Raw genomic sequence first — 23,246 nt, 5'->3', positions numbered from 1 at the left:
GGATCCAGTGGTGTCTGCACGGAGATACTTGCCCAATTGGTCACATCTTCCACTAGAGGAGGCAAAAGTTGCACCACCACCTACTCTCCCTCTTCTTCCAACCTCCACACCCCTTCCTCTTACCTAATATGCAGTCCATAAGCAACCATCACTGCAGAAATTTAGTATGAATTAAAGTAGATTCTCTCAGTGGAAATTCACATCAAGATTGGATATATATTCTATATATTCTAACAAATAAGATCCTCTTCAACAACAGCTACTACATAAGAAATAAGAATTAATTTGTGTTAGTTCTCCATTGTGGATTGCTCAGGTCTCTCTGCACTCCATTTATTATAACCGTGTAAAAGTTCAAATCAAACCCACAAATGTTTCTAAGCTCTATACTTATTCATCTTTGTTCAGTAGGTAATGGTTTCCCACCTGTTTCTGTGCTATCCATTGATTACTGTAACATCTGAATATTTCTCCAAGATCATTCGAGAAAAGTAACTGAATAAGGCGTTTTGTCAGTTTCACTGTGAAACTTCGGCATCTGCATTCTTGGGAATGCTGCAAATTAAGTACTGGGAGAACAAAAACCTCATGCTTTATTAATAGTAACATTTACCCACCACCATTCTCCCTCCTACTGCAGGCCTGACAAGAGAACCAAATTAGATTAGCTTTTCCATGAAGGTGAGGAAAACATTGCTAGTTCCTGCGGTCCAGCCCCAAGCCCACGGTGTAACCAAGGTGTATGGCCAGGTCACCCTGTAAGCCTGCTATTCCAGGATGCCCCCTACATTTCTATCGTCTCTTGATATGAATTATCAGAGTATCCCTGCAATTACATTCCAAATTTCTGAGGTTGCAATTGATTTAAAAGACTAAAGGAATTCAGAAAAGTCATAGATTTCAAGACGCTGAGATTTCTGTCTGAACACTAGATTGTTCTTTCTAACTTCTCATCTTCATGGCTTGGACTACCACTAAAAATAATCTACATTTAAAAGGCAGTTTAGTGGTCTGTGTTGCAATTGTAACAACATTTAGACACAGTCTATGTTTACATAAACAAATTTTTTTTTGGTATTACATAATGAGCGCCACAACTATGCTGTTAACAAAACAATGCATACTTTCGCCCTATGTAACATGTTCACGCTAATTCCAACACAGCAATACTTATCAGTGAATACTGAAATCCATACCTTCAGCGCTCAATCTGTAGCACCCTGTTTCGCATTGAAAACACTTCAGCAAGATAGTCATGTAAAAACTCTTCTCAGGTTAGGGCACTTCTTGGTTCTACTACTTCCTTGAAAAGCAGTTTAGCTGATTAGGAGGGAAACTAATATGTGTTCTCTGGTTTCTTGGCTCTTCTCTTCTGTTTCTTTCAAATTCCTGTGTAAGTAATCAAAACTAGCAACTCCCTCCTTTCCTCTAGAGCTCTGCCAAAAGAAGGCACTTTACACTGATAGTGTCTGCCGTAAATTGACCAGTATCTATTCAAGAAGAGCCCAAAAGCTGTACCAAAATAGATATTGTCTAGGTTTGAAATTCTTTCTTCTTAGTTCAATTGGAAACAATTCTTCTTCTAAAGAAAGGGTTTTACTTCACTGACTGTAACTCCTGAAGTACTTTAATGAACTTCTAACCAAATCTAAAAACATTAAGGAGCAAAAATAAGCCTCTCTTTACACACTAAAAGTTATGACTAGAAGATGAATTCCTGCTATAAAGCTGACTTCTTATTGTCTGGCTTTAGGACCTCTAAAATGTCTCCATGTAAGCTATACCACCTGTAAATAATGTGTTTCTGTAATAAAAAGCATACTAACGGAATGGCTAGCTTTTCCCTCCTGTAATTACTTATTCAAGCAAGTACTCATTGACAATAGATTTTATTTATTGATCTGGGTCAGATTAGTACAAAGACTTGACAGGCAACATCTTCCCAGGCAGAGATTCAGAGCGCTGTATGAAGAAAACCTGTTTCTTTGCCCTTACGGTTGCACCCACAAAAGAAAAAAGGGCAGATATTCTATGGTATTAGTTTGAAAACACTAGATCATCTGTGAAATGTTCTGCCTCCCTCTGCGGGGTGCGGCTAAGTAGCAGAGTGTTGCCAATGGCACTTTTGCTGCAAACAGCGGGACGAGTGCAGGGATCTAGTTCAGTCTCCTGAATACCTGTCCTAGCCCATGTTTTCACAGTTGTTTTAACCCAGCGTACGTTTGCAGCCCTGCTGAACGGGGGGATTCCCAGCACATTCTTGGCCACCTACCACACACCAGTGTAAATGATCCCGTACCAGTCCTGGTCAGTAAATTGATTTCAGTGAACAATTTTTGTTTGTGGATGGACTAGTTTTCAGCCAGATGACCCAATTCACAGTATCATTGTACAAGTTATTCAGCACCCACAAGGGAAGCAGTGAAAATGCCTAGCTGTGGAAGGGCAGGAGAATGTTTCCTGGCAGCAATGCAAGCTTTATGACAAATTAATGTGACCACGTAATCACAGCTTCCGAAGTGAGAACTAATGAACTCCTTCCCCATTTTGTCCCCTTTATAGGGAAGGCGGAATATGACTCCATTGCTCTATGACTCCCTATTCCTGGGATAAAACAGGGGTTCCAGGGACAACATGGGCACTGACAACTAATTCTTTAAGTGTAGAAATATAGGGCAACAACCATAAAATGGCCACAGTCATTCAAACAACATTTTGAAAACTACTCTCTCTGTAGAAGCAGAATATGGGGGTAATTCATTGCTCTGCCTAACTAATATGGCAGACATCTCTACTAGTTTAATCTAGTAAACTTGTACCATGTCTGTTACTCTGAAGCTAGAGTCAAAGAACAACTACCTAGTTTGTATTAGAAATGCTTAACCCTAAATGTCACTTCTCACAACAATGTCCCATTTTTTCTATCAGTGGAGAAAATGATCATCAGCTAGTGTTTGAGTGTCAGTACCTTCAATTTGAGTACTATATTAGCCCCCTAGGAGCAAATGTTGGACTTCTGAAATCACTCTTACACCCTTTAAACTCTTAAATCTCTTGAAATCCCTGGATTTTGAGTTAATGTTTTGCCACGGGGAGGGTAGGGAGGAGTGGGAGATGGACAACCCGGACTTCTGACAGCAGCCAGCCTCCTCCAAAAAGCCTTTAAGTATACGTTTCATACATCTTTAAGAAGTGCAAGAAGCATAAGTCAAGTTTCTTCTATAGATCAAGTACTACAACAGAAATGGGAAAAACTAATCTCTATTAGTAGAGGAGAACTCAAAGAAATCTATTTACAGATCTTGTGCTACTTCCCATGTTCCATTTTGTCTGTAAGATATCTTTTGCCTGGTTAAGTAATGCTTCAGTACTGTAGAGTCTACTTAAGAACAGGATTCAAAAGAAAGGATTTTCATGCAGGGCTGTGGCTCATCTCAGAGCCAGCAGAGGAGGCTGGAAGTTCTTTCACATGGTCATAGTTGAGATGTCAAGCCCTGGGAAAGCAGAAAGATGCTACCATGAAAACAACAGGTTTTGTTTTGAGGTGGTTTTGGGTTTTTTTTTTGCTTAAGGAGGATGGGGGGGAGCTCAGGTGAGCTCCTGGGACAGCCTGCATCATTCAACTTCTACAAGCTGTCTTGAACTGTACCTGAATTCAGACCAGGAACATACTATGAAACTCCACCTTGATGAAGAATACATTTTATACAGGTATCTCTTAAAAGAACCTAACTGAAATTAAGTTCATGCTTCCTTTTTTTACATTGGTCTCAAACTGCGTATTCTGCTGTTTTAACTAATGAAATCCAACTGAACCAAGCTTAAAAAGGTGTGAATTTGAAGTGGAAAAGTTAACACTAAAAAACCTTAAGACCTCTTCCCTTACCATGCAGCCTGGAAGGAACTTGTGGATTAAGCTCAGAACTCAGCTTCTAGAAGCTCATTTCAGTTGAACTTTTTTAAACTTAATATCTTAGTTGATACTGAAAGCTTATCCTAAGACTGTCCTCGTTCTTTCTTGGTTGCTATCCCACAACTGGTCTTGGGAGAGGGAGGCAAAAGAGGCAGGAAGAATTTCCACATAAGGAAAAAGCAGTATCTTGCATCTAACATGCAAAGTTTTATCCTCACGTTGAACAACTTAACGCTTAGGTGCTAACTGCATCTTTAATATATCCTGTGCCTGATGTCACTTCTGCTGTCAGTATTGTATGACAAGTATGGCCATATACTTAAAGAAGTATTAGAAGTGTACCCAGGTATTATTCGAGAAGATATTGAGCAGATTGTTAGCTTTCAGATGACACACCACCAACCTCTCAGACCACAAAATAACCTAAAGAAATAGATTTCTTGCTGTTAACTTGCTCTTGGGGTAGCAACGGTCTCACAAAGGCACTCCTGTGGCTGGGCTGCTATTAAGTTTTATCTGTTTTAAGTATTTCACTGTGAAGAACCTTGTGGATGTGAAACCTGCCTACTGCATGACAGCTATTATTTACGTGCATTAGGGAGCAGGATTAGGATTTCTTCTGCAGTCTTAATTCTGACACAGTTGGATTAAGTGGTCAAGCTGGGAAATAATTTTCGGGGGCGGGGGAGGGATACGAAAGATACCCCTGTATTCAAAGTAGCCCAGCTCTCGGGGACAGGCACCAGCCCTGTCAGGTCGAGGGAGGGAAGGAGAGTAGCGGGCGCTGCCGCCCGGCCCAGTCCTGTCCCCGGGAGCGGAGCCGCTCCTACCATCCAGCCACTCTCGGCCAGGCCTCACTCCCGCGCCCTGCCGGCAAACCCGCTCCCACACCGCGAGGCCTCGTCCTTCGCCCCGGCCGCCCTCGCCACAGCCGGGCTCCCTCAGCTCGGGGCCCCGCCGGACTCGGGGCGCTCCCCCCGAGGCACCGCGCTGGGAGGAGCGGGCTGCGGCGGTCCTCTCCGCAAGAGAAGAGGCGAAGGGCGGGCAGGCCGCCATCCCTGCGCCGCCTTCGGGGTGTCCTCCGCCGCGCAGGGAAGCCGCTGGAGCCGCGGGGTGGGGAGATGCTGGGGCAGCTCGGACCCCGCACCGACGGGGAGCACGGTGTGGGGGGAAAGCGGGGCACAGCGAGCCGCAGCCTGAGGGCAACGCAGGGAGGGAGCGGCGCCGCCAGGAGGGGACACTAAGCCCGCGGGAGAGGGGGGCACCGCGGCGCAGGCCGGCGGCTGCTGGCAAGGCCCGCGCCCGCTTGCCGCGGTGAAACGCCGCCGTGACCGACCTGTCAGCAGGAGGGTGGTGAGGGCGCCCCCGCTGTGCGGCCAGGGCCCCGCCGCGCAGTACCGCATCGTTCCCCGCTCCTCCGCCTGCTCCTGCTGCTGCTGCTGCTGCCGCCGCCACCGCTGCCGCCACCGCATCCTCCGTGCCGTGCCGCCGTCGCCTCGCCCCGCGGCGGCCACAGCATCCTCCCCGCCCCGCCCCGCCGGCGGTCTCCAGACAGAGCGGCTGCCCCGCGGGGCATGCCGGGAGGAGCCACCCGCCGCACCCCGGTCGTGGCGGCCATGTTGGGGGGAGCCGGGTGGGCGTGGGGGAGTTGAGATGCCTGGTGCGGGGTTCTTGGGGAGCAGAGTCCGCAGGACCCGTTTCCCTTGAAGGCGGGGGCAGGCTGGCTTGTGGGCCCCCGGTGGCGGGGCAGGGGTCGGGTGGCTGCTCTGCTCTGCCCTGCCCTGCCGGGGTTCGGCGCTATCTCAGTGAAGAGGCGGGCGCAGCCGCTCTCGCCTCAGGCCAGCGGTGCAAATGTGGCGGGAACGAAGTCGTGGTAAAGCGAGGCGGTGTTGATGCGCCGGGTGGGGAAGGGAAGGCAGAGGTTGTGGCACCTTGCTACTTGCCTCTTGCAGCCCCGCTCCCTCCCTTGAAGCCAGGACACAAGCGGCAGGGCAGGGCAGGGCACGGCAGGACACCTTGCAAGGTTGCCTGGTGCACACGGGTGTTCTGTGCTCTTGGAGGACGTTGTGGCTGAAGTCCTTGCAACATCAGTTTTCTGAACATCTTACCCCTTTTTAAGTCTGTATCCCTATTCTACATGTAAATCCAAAGTGAGGGTTTTTTCAGCGTTCAGCAGCTGCACCTGCAACTAGCAGAATTGCGAGTAGGGTGCGAGGAGGGGATGGTCAGGGGTCCAAGCTCCAGGCTTCTGTGTGCGTGGAGACTTGTCACTCCTCTTGCATTGGTGTCTTGCAGCTTTGTGGCCTCCATTAAAGGTTGTACCCGATTTCCTAAGTCAGGTCTGATCATTCCATGCTGTCTCACTTCACACTGGCTGCATTATGCTTTCTGGACTAAAAACTGATTTTTGACTGCCATTTAATGTCTGTGGCATAGCCCAAAAGCTGTGACTGTATTTGTTCCGCTGTGGAAGCAAATCCCCCTGTGTAGGAAGGAAGAATATTGTCAAATACAGTTCTTGGCAATGGTGATGTATTTTGTGGGTAGGTGTATGTATATGTCATATATAACCACTTAAGACACAGCGCTATGTAAATACAGCATTTTCTTTTCAGGAGCCACACTCTTTCAGCTTTCTATATGGTATATATAAGAGTAGTCCCTGTACTAGAACTACATATAGAACCACATCTAGAGCCATGCCTGCTTTTATGTATTATTTAGTAGGTTTGATTAACTCATTATTTAAACTTGCAATATCTTAGGGCAGTTATGCATGGGAGGGTAGATTTTTTGACAAACACTTTGTAAATGTTTTGCTGTATAGGCTACTACAGAAGCACATTTAAATAGGGACAAGACTTGGATGGAGAGTTTCTGTGAAATATTTGCTTGGAATTGCATAGAATACAGTTGCAGATTTTTTTTGCCTTCCACAGCTAAAGCCCCAGCTCAACAAATAGATCTGTTTCTACTTTTATTTTCTCTTTCTGATGGATTGTCGTGTTTGATATTTGCAAATTGCAGTAAGTCTTCCATTATCCACGGAAATGACCTTCCTTCCTTTGTTCTGCATACAGAATTTTGGCTTCTCATGAAATTTCATAAGCATTTCCACTCTTGTGAGCCAAATGCATTTGCAAAAAATGATAATAATTGTATGCTTTTGAGGTTTGGAAGGAAGAAATATAATCTGGCTTACTCAAATTGTATTGACCCTATTGAACTCTTTATAAGTAGGAGAAAAAAAGACAACTGTAGAAGACTTTACCCTATCTGGCTTTAGTCTTGTTACAGCTCTAAATTTCCATTAATCCATCTCGTGAAGGGGAACTTTCCATAGTAAGAGGCTCTTCAGTATAGAAGTTCTGCCTGACATTAAGGTGCAAAATACTCTGGTGTTTTAGTCAGCCAGCTCATTATCCCAGATAAAGGATTTTTTATTCTCTTTCCACTGAGACTCTTTCAGAATATATTCACATTTTTAATTTGACTACATAGATATTTAGGAGCAGAAATCACACTCCTTCATTTACCTCTGTCTAGAAGTACTCTTCTGTTTCATGGCAGTTTATAATTTTGAGAAGGTCTACTTCCACACTGAAGTTATATGTGATTTTTTGATTCATTCCCTTACGGAAGCATACAAAGCCATACAGGCGCAGCTGTGCCATAACTATCTTGGATACCTAGCTTATCCTATGATGGTAATGTTTAGACTAATGAGTGAGAATACTGGTAGCTTTCCATCAATAATTTTTATGCTAGCAAAGTGTCTGATTTTTGTAAACATCTGTACTGTCATCAGCTTATTAATTACCTTTTTCTTTCCAAGTAATATCATGTCCTATAGACACTATAAAACTGTCAACATCCATTTTTTTAATGTAGTAGCAGCAGTGTTGTAGTGTTCAGTGCTCTGCCACCTCTGCATAGAAAAAAGGCTACATTTATCTAAAACGTGTTTGTGAGGTACACTGCCTGAGAAGAAATGGTTATGTGTCATTGATATGTAAAGAAGTGCCGCAAGGGCCTGCCTTGGCCCACTGCCTCCTTCATGGCAGCCCTTGCGCATGGGTGTGTATCTGTGTCTTTTTTGTTAGTCGTATCTGGAGGCTGGGATTCCAAAGCATACAGCGCTGACCCAGCCCTGCAAGACAGACTTTGACTCGCCTGAGAAACTTTGAGTAATGCTGTGCACTTCTTAAGAATTCTACCCTTACATTCATAAAATGATGTGGAGAAAACAACTTGTTTACAGCAGCCACCAATGACTTGATATTGGTTAGAAATAATCCCTCTGTAAGTATTTCTTTCTCCTTGTACTGTAATTTGACAGACTGTGACAGGAATGAATGGCAAGGGATGCAGTGATGAGACATTTTTACAGAAATTGTTCTGTATTCCATATATAGTGCATTTGCTTTTGCAAGTAGAAGAGCTGGCTTCTAATACTTACTACAATAGTTTTTAGCTAAAACTTTTTAATTCCAGAGTATAAAAACCTCATTTTTTAGGGATGCAATAGTGACAATTACTGTTTCCCCATGCATTCTGCAGACTTGGTTCGAAGGTTTATTTTGTTCTTTAGCCACATTTGGCAGTCAACTTCATGCAGAAGGAATACAACCTAATCCATTTGCCTCTTTGTCTTTTAGAGCACAGGTTCTTCCAGCTTGATCTTTATAGATACTGAATGCTTGCAAGTGTTCAGTGCTTCTGAAGATCAGCCCACCTAAACAAAAGAAGGAAGTGTAGTCTTTTTTTTTTTTCTTTTCTTCCTTTTTTTTTTTAGGCACTCTTGTGGGGAAAATATTTGTATATCTGTATATAGCTTTTAGTAAGGTTAGCAACTAGTATACCAAGTTATTATGTAAGACATAAGAAGAACAACTACAATTCTTGTCCCGGTTTGCAAGTCCTGAGGAGTTTATACCACCTTTCATTACATTCCAAGGGCTCTTATTTCTTTTGTACTTCTGTCTTTCTAATGTTTACTGGAAGCCTTTTGGCATATTAATGTGGTAATTTGTGACTGCAGTATACTACTAGTTTTTATGCAGTGTTTAACTACATGTTTTATATGCAGCAGTGCTACAAGACACTATATACAACAAAAAAGTCTTCAAAAATTAGGGTTTCAAGAATTTAATATTATGTGAAATGCACCCAACAGATGCTTATTGAAACAAAGCACATTATTCAAAATTAACTTCCAGAGTTGAACAGAAATAGATTTTTATGAGCTGTGTTTTTAGCTGATTTAGCCCATGTATTTATCTTTTCCTGGAATTTTAAATGGTTAAGAGGAGCTCAAAAGATTGAATTATGTAATATAGTATTTTTCTCTAGAATTTGGCATATATTTCAGAAAATACCATATGCTCAGAGAAAGAAGGTTATATATGTTCAAATATGGAAGTCTTAAACAAGAACAAATAAAAGAAGAACTTGAAAGAAATAAGAAGTGCTCTGTAAGCCCACAGGCGACTTCAGTTTGCTGAACCAGCACTTGTATAGCCAGTAGCCCTGCGTGTCAGTGACTTTGGCCTTATTATAGAGATTATAGTTTCATGTGTCTGAGTAGTCCTCGTGGCTTTTCAGACATGCGCTACCGCACCTGAAATATGGGTTCTTGTCAACATTATAGGAGAGGTTTCACTCTCTTTATATGTACAAATGGCTCATTTCGCCCCTCTCTCCCTCTTTAGGGCACTGTCGGGCAGCAGTGAGTGAAACAATATTGAGGTGTGCTTTTCTTTCATGGGAGACTTCCATTTCAAACATACTTGCTGCTGGGTGCTCACTGATGCCTCATACCTTAGTTTAAAAGAAAAAAAGTATTGACTGTGATTTCCATCACACAATTTTTCCTGTGGTCAAAGCTTTTAGGGAACATGTTGGTTCAAAGAATTAATATTTCTATCTGTGTTTCTAACTGCTAGTCTAGAAAGATACAAAAATAGCCAGGCAGTGGTAAGTTTGATTTTTCTCTTCTTGCTCTGTATTGGGAAAGGCTGCATCTTGTAGAATGACACAGGGAATAAATACTGTACACGTACTGATTTATCATGGGGGGAAAAATAGTACCAGAACCATTCTCTAAATCTCTTAAAATGTCTGTCTGTAGTACTCAGATTAGTAGGCTACTTAGTCCAGTATAAGTATCATTAAATCAATATTTTCCTCACCTTTCTGTGAGCTCTACCATTCCTAAATCTCTAGGTTTTAATTTGGCTTAATTTCTTGTAAATTCTGCATAGAGAAGTTAGTCTGATGACTAAATTAGTTAAAAATTCTGAACTAATTCTTGTGTCTTCATTGCTCGTCAATTCTTAAGTTATCTACAAAAATTCCTTGTTTCAGCCTTTTTTGTAATCCACATCAAGTCAAACCTCCCCCACCTGGGAAGGTAAGAGTGGGTGTCTGTTCAAAAGCATATGTGAAATACAATTATCAGAGTTAATGGCTGAAAAATGAGAACTTCTAAATTCTGCTAACATGTGGCTGCCCAAAGCTATGCATCTTTTGTGGATAATGTAAGTAAGTTCCTCTGTACTTCAGAGGTCCTGCTTGTGGAAACAAGACAATATTTATACTTTGAATTAACTTTTTTTTTTTCTTTTTAGCAGAGCATAGGCCCTGGAGTGCAGCTGCATGATGATACACTCCCTGGATGCACAGAATTCCTCCAAAGGAATTATTAGAGAAAACAATGGGCTAGATGAGCACATTGGCAAATGCAAGCCGAGTGAGTAAATCCTCATCTCTGGCAATAAGATTTTTTATATTTTTTTTTCTGTGCATTAATGTCCATCTCTTCTCCCTTGACCAAATAATTTATTACAAAATTTACCGGAAAGGGCTGACATTATCCTAGAAGCAGGATTTGTAGCAAATGTAACTTAGCATCTGTGAAATGTGATCTAGGCTGAATGTTGCACATTGTATTTGGGGGTTTCATGTGCATTGTCATCATAGGTGAGACTGTGTATGTCCGTGAACTTAAATCCTTTATTATGTTTGATGCAATAAATCAGTGGTGCTTTGGAGAAGTAGTTTCCATGTCAAGGTGGAGTCTATGAATAAATTGGGGGATGGAACACACCTAGCAGGAGCTCTTGCAGGTGCCAAACCTTGGATGTCAGTATCGTGTTGGCCAGGTTATGCAACACACAGATCCAGCTTCATTATGAATTCTCAGCCCAAAGAAGCAGAAACATGGGCCAACACAGAACAAGGTGTAGTTCCTCATATGGGGGTAGTCAACACGCAGAGCTTAAGGCAACAACTTTGAAAAAAGCAAGTTAATCGTACATCCTAGATGATGAATAAAGGAGGGTGTTGCATTTGTACCCGGAGTCAGTTCTTGCCAAGAGTGTGGGAGTTGCAGAAACACCTCAAAGGAGCGGAGTAAAAGCTTGTGACAGATGTGAGTGTTATGTGCAGATTTGAGAAAATGATTTGATGAAAAATGGAATGTTTTCAGCCTGAAGGCATGAAATTTGAAAGTAATGCTAGGAAGAAGGGCCAAGGTTTTCATGGAACAAAGAACAAGTTTTCTTTCTGTTCCAGAACAAGGTTTGCTTGGAGGAACAGTGAAATACTTGTATATTTTCTTTTAAATAAGTATCATGTGCTCTCCAGTGTGTTTGTGTGAGGTATTACCTCATGTGGAGAGAGCCAGGTTGAAAGTGGCTGTTTAAGGGTATCAGTTAAGAAAGACTAAAAATATAAAGAGCATGCCATAGAGTACAATAATCAGGTTTGCGGCAAGGAGAACATAGAGGCTGGAAGGGTGGAATGCAGCTGTAGTTTCAGGATTGTTGAATGTGGTTCTGTCTAAACTGAGATCCAAAGGCGTGCCTTATCTAAACATATCTGAACTAGTTTTGAGTAGTGTGGAGTTCATATCCGGGATCTTAGGCTAGTTTTGTGTCTTGTATAGATGTGTTTTTGTGAGATATATTGACTGAGAGCAGCAAACATTAAAATTTGTTCCCTAGAGAATAAGTACCAAGGGAGCCAGATGTGTTTAGTTTTCAGGAGAAATGCCACATATAAACAAGATTGTGCTCAGGTGACTCTGTTGTTTAACTGCCAGGTCTTCGCACATGGAGTGCTTACGTCTTTTGGCAAGTAAGCTATATGTTGTTTCAGAGAAGCTAATCCTGTATCACTGTGTTGTGGTGTTGTCTGACTGGCAAAGTAAATAGCTAGCAGTTGCCAAACCTCTCAGCTTATGAAATATCACAGATCATGAGTGGAAAAATGTAACATAAAGAGTTACTGAAATGCAGGGTTTCATCTGGAGAGGTGGAGGACCAGCCAGCTAAAGGCAGGTCAATCAGAGAAACTAGAAATGAATCTGGGAAGGAACAGCCTACACAGGGTCTTGTCCTTTACTACTCTCATTGACTTCAGTAGGAATTGAGAATTTAGCACCCTGGAAAACTACTTCATTTCAAATTTGAGGGCCCGAAGATTTAATGCATTAGACTTTTTTTGGGCATTCCTGTTTCAAGATTCTCGCTTACCAGTCTTGGACAGGTTGTTTGCTTTCTCTGGGTAAGGTGTTCGTATCTGATCATAGTAAATCATGTGAGTGCTAAAGTATCCAAGGTAGATGAAGGATATAGTTATTGCAGTAGGCCGTAAGTAGTGCTTTTATCTGGTGAATGAAAGTAGGCATGACCACCGTGAACTGGGAATGCTGTTAAATCTAGGCCTATAATAATAGGGAGGAGGAGAAGGAAGGGGTGACATGGAAGGCAGAAGTTCTGTGATTGTCACATTTAGAAGGGTTTTGTGGAGGACTGAAAATTTGGCAAAGCTTTTCTTAATAGCCAGATTTCTGGATCTAGTCCTTTCCATACATGCTGCTGGCATGTTCTGCTTCCGATCTGTAGGACTCAAAATTCATGTTTTCAGCTTCTTCTGCAGTAGGAGAAGGAAGGTGTTTTCTGACTCTTCTAGGTTTGCTCATATAATTGTCACATGGAAATAAGCTACAGCTTCCTGGCAGCCCACTGCTTTTGCCTTCATACACATGCAAAGGTTTTGGATTATGCGACGCCATATTATTATACATGATCTTTCTGGATTTTTTTATGCAAAAAGCTGAGTATTGTAAATTCTTACAACAATATCATAAATCTGACATCAATAAATCTGACCACTAAACATCATTAGTACCTGACAGTCCGGGTTTCACAGGTGTTGTCATGTAGTAGTTCCAAATAAGATCTATAATGGATTCCTCAGTTTTTTATAAGAATTCTTTTAAGCATTTTCATATTATTTTCCAAGAGACCCTAGCTGTCTTTTGATTTGAAGTAATTTGCAAGAGATTGAACTTAAGTACAGCATTATTACAGATTTCTAAGTCAAATTGTGGTCGTGATCTGTCATTTCCTTAGTTTTTGCATTGTTGGTAAATCTGGATTTTAAATGAGGTTGAGTTTCATTGTTCTGAAGTGTTGTTCTGCACAATGAAAATCTTGATCTGTGCCATTTTCTCCAGCAAAACAAATTCTATGCCAAACACAGACCATAGATATAAAGCTTCTTGATTTAATATTATAGGTTGTTTTTGCTGACATTCTGAATGTTTTGCATATTTTAACTGTAGAGTAAGACCTCCATTTCCCACAGCAACTCTGAATTATTTTGAAGATTTGCTTTAAATCTTTGTTTAGCACATGCGTATCTTCCTCTCCCATCTGATTAGAACTTTTACCTTTAAATCTCTCAGTTGCTTCTCTTCAAATATTTACAACTCAACCTTAATTTATGCATAAAATTTTAGTACAGAAAGGTTCAAAATAATATTCCAATTTTTAATTATGGGTTCCTTGTCGATCTCGTCCTTCTTCAACTCTGCAAGATAGTGTACGTACTGTATTTCCTTAAATGTATGAAATGTACCCTGCTCTCTTCAACATGTTCCTGCAGAAATGGTTTTGCTCTTTTGTGTACAGATTTGCAAAAAGTGCAGAACAATATTTAGACCTCTCTGCTCGTCTGTGTGCAATCTCTCATGCTGTTTCTTGCCACTACTCTGCTTCCATTTTAAAGGAACGTCTTTGCTTTTGTCTGTGTGTTTCTCTGATTTGTAGTATGGTAATGCTGTGCACTGGAGGGAAATCAACACAGTGCTATAAAACTTAATCCATTCTAGCTACATTCTACCATATAATGAATTGTTACAATGTTTCTGAGTTTAAATCTTGCTTCCGTGTTACTGGCTGAGTACCCAGCCTAGAGCAGGCAACGCAACCAGAGTCTGCGTAATAAGCACCTCAGTGTAGAGTCTGGGCTGGACCACGCTGACCATCTTCAATATGCCCTACAGGTCAGTGTTACAGACATGCACATACCTGGTAGTGTTTGACCCTTCACAGTTACTTGGTTGTAGTCAGGACATGAGTCGGGGTGTCTCTCTCACCAGGCTTCAGAGGCCAGCTCAGATGACCTTTGAACTGGCGATAGCATATCTGTCTCTGATTTGCAAAAATCCAAAGGCAGAGGAGAGAAGCAGGAGCTGCTTTTATTCCTCTATAAAATGTTTCCCAGACCACAGTCTGACACCCCAGCCTGCTTTTCCTATCTGTGAATGACCGTTCCCTCCAGGCTGCTTTTAAAAGCTTGGGGTTTTTTTTCCCTTGCTCTTGGTCTTCCTCTCCCTTCCTCCTTCTCTTAGAGGTAACCAAATCATTTTGCCACATCGAGATTTCACAGCGAGATTGGAGTCTCTCAGGCTTGTCATTGTGCTGTCATCTTGAGAAGAGGAGAGACCTTTTGTCAGCACTGCGCTAGCTCTGACCTTTTAATCAATGCCTGCAGCAAGTAGGCAATTGCTAAAAGATTCTGGCAAGCAATGCAAGAGGCTGGCCCTGCATGGCTCTTTGCAGGGTGTGCGTTGCAGATAAATGGGATGGATGCTGTTTAGACTAGAAGAGCTGTGTCAGGGAAGTTACAGTTGCCATCCCTGCAACTGAAGGATGTGATGCATGAAGCATGTCCAGATCTGCAATGTGAACTCCCAAGAGGCGCTTAGCGTTTGTGTTTAAAGGGTGATAGCTCACTGTGAACAGCTTTTCTCTAACACAGGAGTCTGTCTAGTTATAGTAGGAATTTACTCTGGTTTACTGGAAATGTCCTACTTGATAAATCATTACCAAAAATTAGAGGACGTCTTCTATTTTTCTGCAGTGACTACTGGTATATATCAAATGATAGTGTCTGCCAGCCTCTGCTGTGCGACAGGAAGTACCGTACCCTGAGCTGTTTATTTCTTGACACTAAGAAAAGATATATCTTTTTAGAAGTGATATGTGATTGTAGAGGGAACTGAATATTACAAATATCTGTTCTTCAGATTAGATTGTACCCTTTAATACTGCATGGACAGAAGGGGAGGACTCCTGAGGTGAGACAAGTTATGACTGTCTAGCACGGGAGGAAGGATTACAGGTGTGAGAATACCAGCTGGAAGCAGTACATGCTAGGTAGGGGAAGGCAGGTGGGAATGCATAGAGGGGAGAAGATAAAAAAATGGGTGAGGAAAACTGACCATGTTACAAAATTCAGCTTTTAAACTTCTGTACAAGAACAGCATTTCCATAAATATATTTGCTTTGTAACTATGCACAGGGCAACCTTTTTTTTGTAGGGGCAGTCTTTTAAGACAATGTAGTTTGGCTGCTGGGAGGAGGGAGTGGTATGCCTAGAATGATGGCAGGAGGGGTTAGTGCCCAAGTTTTGAGGGTTAGCTTGACTCATTTGTATTTTTCATCCTTCCTATGATACATTCCCTTTCTGTATATTCTTGTGAATACACACCATCACTCTGGTTATTTAGGCCTAAAGGAATGAACTAAGTGAAGAAAAGTCTTAGTGACCTTGTATATGCTAAGACAAAAGTGTTTATTTACAGTACTGAAGGTGACAGTTCTGTTTATCTTCAGGCTAAAAGGTTTTAACCAGCAGACAGATAATAACTTTGCCAATAAAATAATAAGCTGTACACAACCTGTGGAATATTCTGGAACTCAAGGAAAGCAGTGATTGCAAAACAGTTTCTTTCAGTAGTGGTTTACAAGTTAGTAAATGGAATCCTAAAAATAAGTGTAAAGAGAGTAGATACTCTGAAGCGGATCAGTCATTTCTGCAAAGCCCAGGATTTTGCTACCTATTGTTGTAGTAACCATGTATGTTTAAAAACTATGGAGATGAGTCCACACACAGTATATGAAGATAGAGCAGAGAGGTATTCAGTGATGTGACTTGTATGAAGTTGCACTATATTGTAAGGGTCCAGACAGAGAGTAGAACTGAAGTATTTTAAACTCCAATCCAGTTACAAAGTGACTTTGTACACTGAACTTTTTTTTTTTTGGCCATAGTGCAGGGGAACACTCCTGCCCTCCTTGTTTTTTAAAGTTGCTGGATCCTTGCCAGCCTTCCCAATCATGGGAGTTTTGGGGCAGTGTCATATACAGAAAATTTTTGGTGTTTTTTTTTCAGTAAGGCACAAGTAGCTTAATTTGAAACTACAAGCTTAGTTAGAATACAAGAAGATAAATTTATATTTTATTGTGAATACACAATTTTATAAAGGCTAGACCACTTCAAATTGTCTATCTGAAGAACAAATTTGAATGTTTTCCCTGTAAAAGTAACATTCCATTTTAAGCGTGTACTATCCCCTGAGTTGTAAAATTATTGCCACCAGGCAAGCTAACGATTCAAGTCCTTTAGTTTAATTAGAGGTTTGTTGATTAGCTTTTTTTTGAGGGGGGAAGAGGGAGGATAGTTTGCATTTTTGGAAGGAAGGGAAAGGCAAGGAGTTATTTTGTTTTTACAAGGAATAAATGCCCTATGTTATACAAACTGAAGACATATGTTCTCAGCAAAGCGTCAGAACAAAGACAAAATCTCTGCATGAGAGAACTTACTGTGTAGGAGGACCTTTATGTAGCAGATCAGCTGCATTAAGCTAGAAATTACAGTATTTAATTCACTGTGAAGTTCTAATGCGAGCCTGTCACACAGGCTGTGTAGAAAGTTGTGTGCAGTTCTTGTTGTTTGGTTCAGGAGTACTCAAACCCAACTTTTCTTCGGCAAAAAAATATTCCTAGAAGGATGTATGTAGAATAATGATATGTATGATAGTGCTATGTTTTGGGAAGGAGACAGTGGAAGTTTCCTGCAGCGGGTAGGAAGTGACTTTGCATTACCAATGCCAGAATGGAGCCAGGCTGGAAGTGCCAGTACAATTGAATATAGGATTGGAAGAAAAATTGGAAATATCAGAAAGAATAGGATAAGCAAAACTGGAAATATTTGCTTGCTAGGATGGAGGAAGCTAGTGAGGTGATTGATGGTTTATAAGAGGGAATGCTTTTGTGGAAAGGGTTTGTAGCAACTGTGGGAGTACCAAGTAGGAATTAGAAAAAGCAACAGAGGAGGTAGCAGTAGCTTAGGAACTTCAGAAGAAAGACAATCAGAGCTCAGACAAAGGTTTCAACCACAGGGAGTGAGAGAAAGGATTTGTTTATTTTTCAAGGACATATTGTAAAGGGGGAATCAACAGGACTTGGCAAAATACTAAGAGTGGTGGGAGAGAAGAATGACTACAAAATGATAGTTGTGTTGTTCTGACAAACAGGAGGATGTTGGAGCTGTAAAAGCGCAGAAAAGTGCTTTTGAATGGGGACAACTACTGTGAGATTATAATCATAGTCAGGTGGTAAGTATAGTTGAACAGAGCTGAATATTCCTGTTGGAATTGCCAGACCGAAGATCCTGATATTTAAGTAGGTGTGACATAGCAAATTATGGCTCTTAATTGGCATTTCTGTACAAAGACCCTTCAATAATCATGTAACAAAAGTGTTTGGCTTGTATAAGCCAAGTGTGTACTTTTTGTGCAAGCAGAAAGTATAGCAAATTTGCATAAGTATGACAAGACAGGCCCTAGCTTGCAGTAAGAGCTCGCGTGATCAAATTACTATTCAGTAATAGTAACACCTGACTTCCAAGTGTTGTTAGTGTGACTACCACAGTATGGCTGAGCTTTGCCTTAAAGCTTTAAATACTGGGATGGGAACATTCACAGAATACAGTGGATTCTCTCTCTAAAAGATCTCACTGATTCACAGACTTCTATAATTACTAAAGAAACAAAACCAAGGAAGTTATTTTCGGTTTTACTTCAACTGCCTACTTTGAGTTCAACTAGTCCATTATTCATGAGAATATTTAGTACTTTTGCCAGAGACGAAAGACTTTGTATCACCACTTCCTTTTTAATGTCTGTAACTTGAACTCTGTCTTGAAACAGTTTAGCAAAACTTTGGCTTTATGAGTTCATATCAAGAAGAACATAAATTATATTCCAAAATGAGATTCTTTAGAATAATCTTGAGCAGTGTGCTGCCAGCAAAGTTGTCCTTTGATTTTAAGATGCCACTAAATCTTGAATTGATATTTATGTTTCAAAGCCTGTTTGTTGGTTTTTTCTCTCTACATTTATTTATGAGGAGTTATATTCTTTGGAACTACTTAAATGTTAGGATCACTAAGACTATTTAGTGAGTAAAATCATGCTTAGATATGAGTTAAAGCTGCTGAAACTGAACCTAAATCCTGCCTGCCCCTTTTCCCCTCCTCCACCCATTCAAAAAATAATGAAGAGGTCTAATCTTTGTCAATGGTGCATTACATTATTATAAACTTACAAAGCATAGCAAGCTCCAAAATGAATTCTGTCTCCTTTGAGTAGCCCTGGAGATGACCGCTATATATCCACAAAGGGGTTTTTGCACTGTTCCTACTGAAATTAAAATGCAACTTAAAATATTTCCAGCCCTTGACCAAGATTTTGCACATCATTAAGCGAGCAAGCGAGTCCTTCTTGGCAATCATCACAGATGCTTCTTTTTTCTGAAAGAATAGTAAACACTTGTTCTCTCTCTGCATGACTGAATTTCACAACAAAGAAACAAAAAGTTCTCTCTCTCAGTCTCTTTTACTCAATATTAGCTGCAAATTGTGTAGGACACTGCACAGCCTTGGTCAGCTTGTTGGGGAAAAACCTCATTTTTCTCACTGTCATTGTGTAACTTAAGTTATATTGAAAAGGCAGGATATTAATTGCATGGCTGTATAAGTTGTTAATAACAGACTGTTGGAGCTGAGTATTTTCTATATCACAACAGCCATCCATTATTACTTCTAACAGGATGGTTCCTCACCCAAACATAAATGTCAGAATACTGAATGCCATTTACAGGAGCACTTAATTACCAGAACTATTGGAGTTACTCTAGCAGTACTTTCGGAGTCCTCAACAGAATTTTAGGTTATTGGTGCCACTCCAATATCATCTAAGTTACAAAGCATTTAAGTATCTTTTAGGAATGTCTAAGCCAGATCTTAAGCATGTTTAACTGAAACCTGAACAGCTTGGTTGAGCAGCTTTTTGTGTCTCATAGCAGCTTTACAGTGTGTGATGAGAAAAATGGTTGTTTTCTCAAAAAGCTGGGTCAGTGCACAAGAAGAAGTAGATGCACACTGGAATCTCCTCTCAGCTTCTATGAAGAAAGACGGCAAGTAGTAAAGCATAATCTTGTAACTAAATTGCATGAATGATGTGTTATAAGAGATCTTATATTTCTCCCTGCCATTCTTTGGGGAAAAAGAAAAGATGGGATTTTGTCCAGGCTAAGTAAAAATTTTCAAAGCTAGATGCTTACTAATGAGGATGTAGATTCATGTCTAGTCAAAAGGTTGTCTTTTTGCATAATCTCAGCTGGCTAAATTTTATATCTCTATGTTCCTTTTCTAATAAATGAAGAGAGAGAGGCAGATCATGCCAGGCTGAGATAAGTCTCTTGAGATAAGTGAGATGAATGCCTTGCTGATGATGCTTATCTGTCTTTCCGTGAAGTCTCTGGCAGTTAAATGGCTAAACTTAAGTGAAATGAATGTCTTCCATGATGAAAACCTTCTTGAACAAGTATCTAAAAATAAAAGTGATAGATAATGTACTTTCTTAAACTTATATCAACAGATCAGTTTTACTGCTGTTTGCTTTTACCATAGCGTCTTGGAACTCCAGGTATGCATAAGGTGTTTGAGGCTACATAATCACAGAACAAAAAGCCAGTCCTAACTCCAAGAGTTTACACCTTAAGTATAAAACAAGATGACAGAAGAATGCAGAAACACAGAAGGATTTAATGGGGCAGTGAGAGCATCTGGGTCAGTAGTAGTCACAACCCATCAACAACCTAATAATCGTGATCAAGTTTTGCAGACGTCATAGCAAAAGAGCTTTACAGAGTGAATTGAAGGTTAGATAGGATTGTAACTTTGACGATGTTTCAGAGGAGCGCCTCTGAGGGGAAAGAGGCATGGAGATGTATGTTTGGAAAGCAAATATGTGGCCGCTGTAAACTGATGGGAAGTTTAGACCCTGGTTTAGAGCAGGGTCACCTAGAGCAGGATGCTTAGGCCATGTCCAGTTCTGTTTCAAGTATCTGAAACAATGGAGACTTCAGCCTCTGTGACCAACCTGTTCCAGTGTTTGGCCACCCTCACAGTCAAAAAGTGTTTTCTTACGTTTAAGTGGAATTTCTTGTATTTCAATTTGTGCCCATTGCCTTTTATCCTGTTACTGTGTACCACTGAAAAGAGCCTGGCTCCATCTTCTTTACACCCTCCCATCCAATGTTTATACACGCTGACAAGATCCCCCTGAGCTTTCTATTCTCCAGGCTGAACAGCCCCAGCTCTCCCAGCCTGTCCTTGTATGACAGATGTTCCAATCCCTCAATCACCTTCGTGGCCCTTCACTGGAATTGCTCCAGTTTGTCCATGATAATCTTGCACTGGGGAGCCCAGAACTCGACTCGGCACTCCTCAGCCTGCTGGTAATGGTCTTCTTAATACAGCCCAGAAGGATGTTGGCCATCTTTGCCAACGTCTTACAAAGTTTGGCCTGACAGAAGCCAGAGAGCTGAATTAAAGTATGAACATAGTGAACTTTGGATGGTATTGTCCCCATGTCATTCTTAATCCAATTTTCTCAGTCACCAGCTGTACCAGGCATGCCCACCATGAGGTGTCAGTAAGAAAAGTTGCTTTATGCAGATACTATTTCCGTCACTAGGGTGCTGCATGTGATTTTTGTGTAGTATCTTCAAATGAAAATTTCTTTAGGCTCAATAACAACTCCTGTTGAAGCTGAGGAGCAGAACTGAATCTCATGATTCTGGAAAATAGTTTAGTTAATCTGCTGACAGTTTGTGGATCCTGAGCTGGAAAGGGGGCATCTTGGCCAGGAAAGGAAAACAGGCTGCCTGTTGTCCCATCTGCTGCACACTGGATGAGGAAGAGCAAAGATGGCACCTTCTGTGAGAGCAACGCAAGTTGCACGATTAGGGGAGGCTGGAGTGCGGGGTGGGACATGCAAGGGAGGGAGTAAGGGTGGTAGCAGGAACCCCATACCAGGAGGGAGATGGGAAAGCTCCTGAGTAAGCACCGGGCCAGCTTGCCTCCAGGATGATGATGAGGAGACTTTAAAGGAGCATGGGAACAAGGTGGGGGAACTGGGTGGATGTTAAAATGGAAAGCCTTTGCATATGCTCCCTTCAAAAAGTAGATTATGTGGCATTCCCATGTAAGGCACAGGCTGATTTGGGGTCCTTCACACTAACTGTAGTACCATTATTGAACTTACCTAGGTGATGTAAGTACTGATGACAAGAAAAGCATGGAAATTTCTTCTGAAGTCCGATGCTACTACTGATTAAAACACTTTGAGGTAAAGACTTTTTAGCAGTATACATGATTTGTCTGATCCAAAATTTATTTCACTAAGCTACTGCTGTTTCCTGACCTCATGAAATGACACTGCGTGGGAGCTACACACTTCACATCCAATTCCAAAAGATGGCAACCTTAGGCTTCCAAACTGGGGCCTCTGCTGAACTCTGCAGCTCTTAACAGTTCACAGTGGTGAATGTTAGAAAATTCTGGGTTCTCCCAGACTGAGCTTATTTTTATCCATCTATCCTATTTTCCATATTTTTCTACGTATAAAACAGAATTTATGTGACTCAGTTAAAAAATGGGCAACTTCCCAAATGTATTTCTGTGCCTGAAGGAAGGGGAGGATAGGAAACCTTAGATCTACTATTTCTGGGTTTCAGTCTGTGACTTGTGTTATCTACAGGAGTGAGGCTCTGCTATCAATCTGTGCTGAAATGATGCTCCTGTGGCACAGTGATAAAGCAGAGACAGTTCAGCAAAAGCATGAGAAAGGAACTATTTAATTTGATGAACTGTAGTATATTTGCTCTTGTCTTACTGAATTATTAAGGCTTTATACACAGTCCACTAGTCTTGTCCATATCAGTGTACTTTAAATGGCAATCAGTACCATTTTGAAAACCTGTATAACTCTGGATAGATACACTCTTTCACTTGAGACATGATAAGGTACATAGCCTCTTCACACTACATTCATTCTCATGTCTTCAAAAATCCATCTTTTTTCTTGGTTAGTACTTATTTTCTGATTTGAACTTTGTGTCCAGTTCCTGCTTCTTTTGTGGTTTTGTTTTCGTCATTAATTTTACTTGTGAGTAGGTAAGGACAGAAACTTCACAGACCATTTCATCAAAAAATGCAGTTATTCTAGAATGTTTTATCCAATCACGTAGGTTTGACTGAAGTTGCATTGACAAAAATAGAAAATTCTGATGCTAAATTCTAAATTATGTGTTTTTATAACAAATGCTGCTTTTGTATTACAGGATCATTACTTGATGGAAAATCAAGCATCTTGCTTGTTTTCCAAAAGTCATGTTGGGAAACCATTAGCTTGGAAAATTCCATCTTGGTTTGGATTAAAGCCAGATTTTGAAATCTCAGCTTTCGTGAAGCAGAAATGTCTTTTTCCAGGCAGCCCTAGCAGCAGGGTCAAAGTCTGAGCCCCACTCTGTTTTATGCCAAAGCTTTTCACTTCTGCAATTGTTCATCTGCTTCTTCCCCTCCCCAATCCAGGGATAAAAATTTATATCTCATTTTGGTTGTGCCAGTTCCTTACGATTTCCCCTTCCTTACTTGTGCTGCACCGCTGTGGAGGGATAAATACTGGCCGAGGCTATTACTGTCTTTCCTTCATGTAGGCAGCAGAACTGGGAGAGAATTTTGAGGGTGGTTTTGCTGCCTTTTTGCTTTTGTGCAGAAAGCTTGTGATTTTAGTGTAGGCTGTAGGGATATTTTCCTCCAACAGTGTTGGTTGGTCAGTCTTTTTTAA

At 41.2% G+C, this 23,246-nt stretch overlaps 1 protein-coding gene across 2 annotated transcripts in view; it reads right to left on the bottom strand.

The window, feature by feature from the left end:
• Positions 1–5,408, bottom strand: part of SGCE (sarcoglycan epsilon) — a 35,521-nt gene extending 30,113 nt beyond the window's left edge. For both annotated transcript variants that reach the window (XM_076331488.1, XM_076331489.1), the window contains exon 1: positions 5,250–5,408. In XM_076331488.1, the coding sequence (XP_076187603.1) occupies positions 5,250–5,385 (136 nt within the window). In that variant the 5' untranslated portion in view covers positions 5,386–5,408. The remainder of the gene's footprint in view (positions 1–5,249) is intronic.
• Between the last annotated feature and the right edge of the window lie 17,838 nt (positions 5,409–23,246).

Source organism: Aptenodytes patagonicus, chromosome 2 (assembly GCF_965638725.1).
Source record: "Aptenodytes patagonicus chromosome 2, bAptPat1.pri.cur, whole genome shotgun sequence".
Taxonomy (NCBI): Eukaryota; Metazoa; Chordata; class Aves; order Sphenisciformes; family Spheniscidae; genus Aptenodytes; species Aptenodytes patagonicus.
The sequence above is the reverse complement of the archived record's forward strand: the minus strand, read 5'-3'. Positions and strand labels throughout refer to the sequence as shown.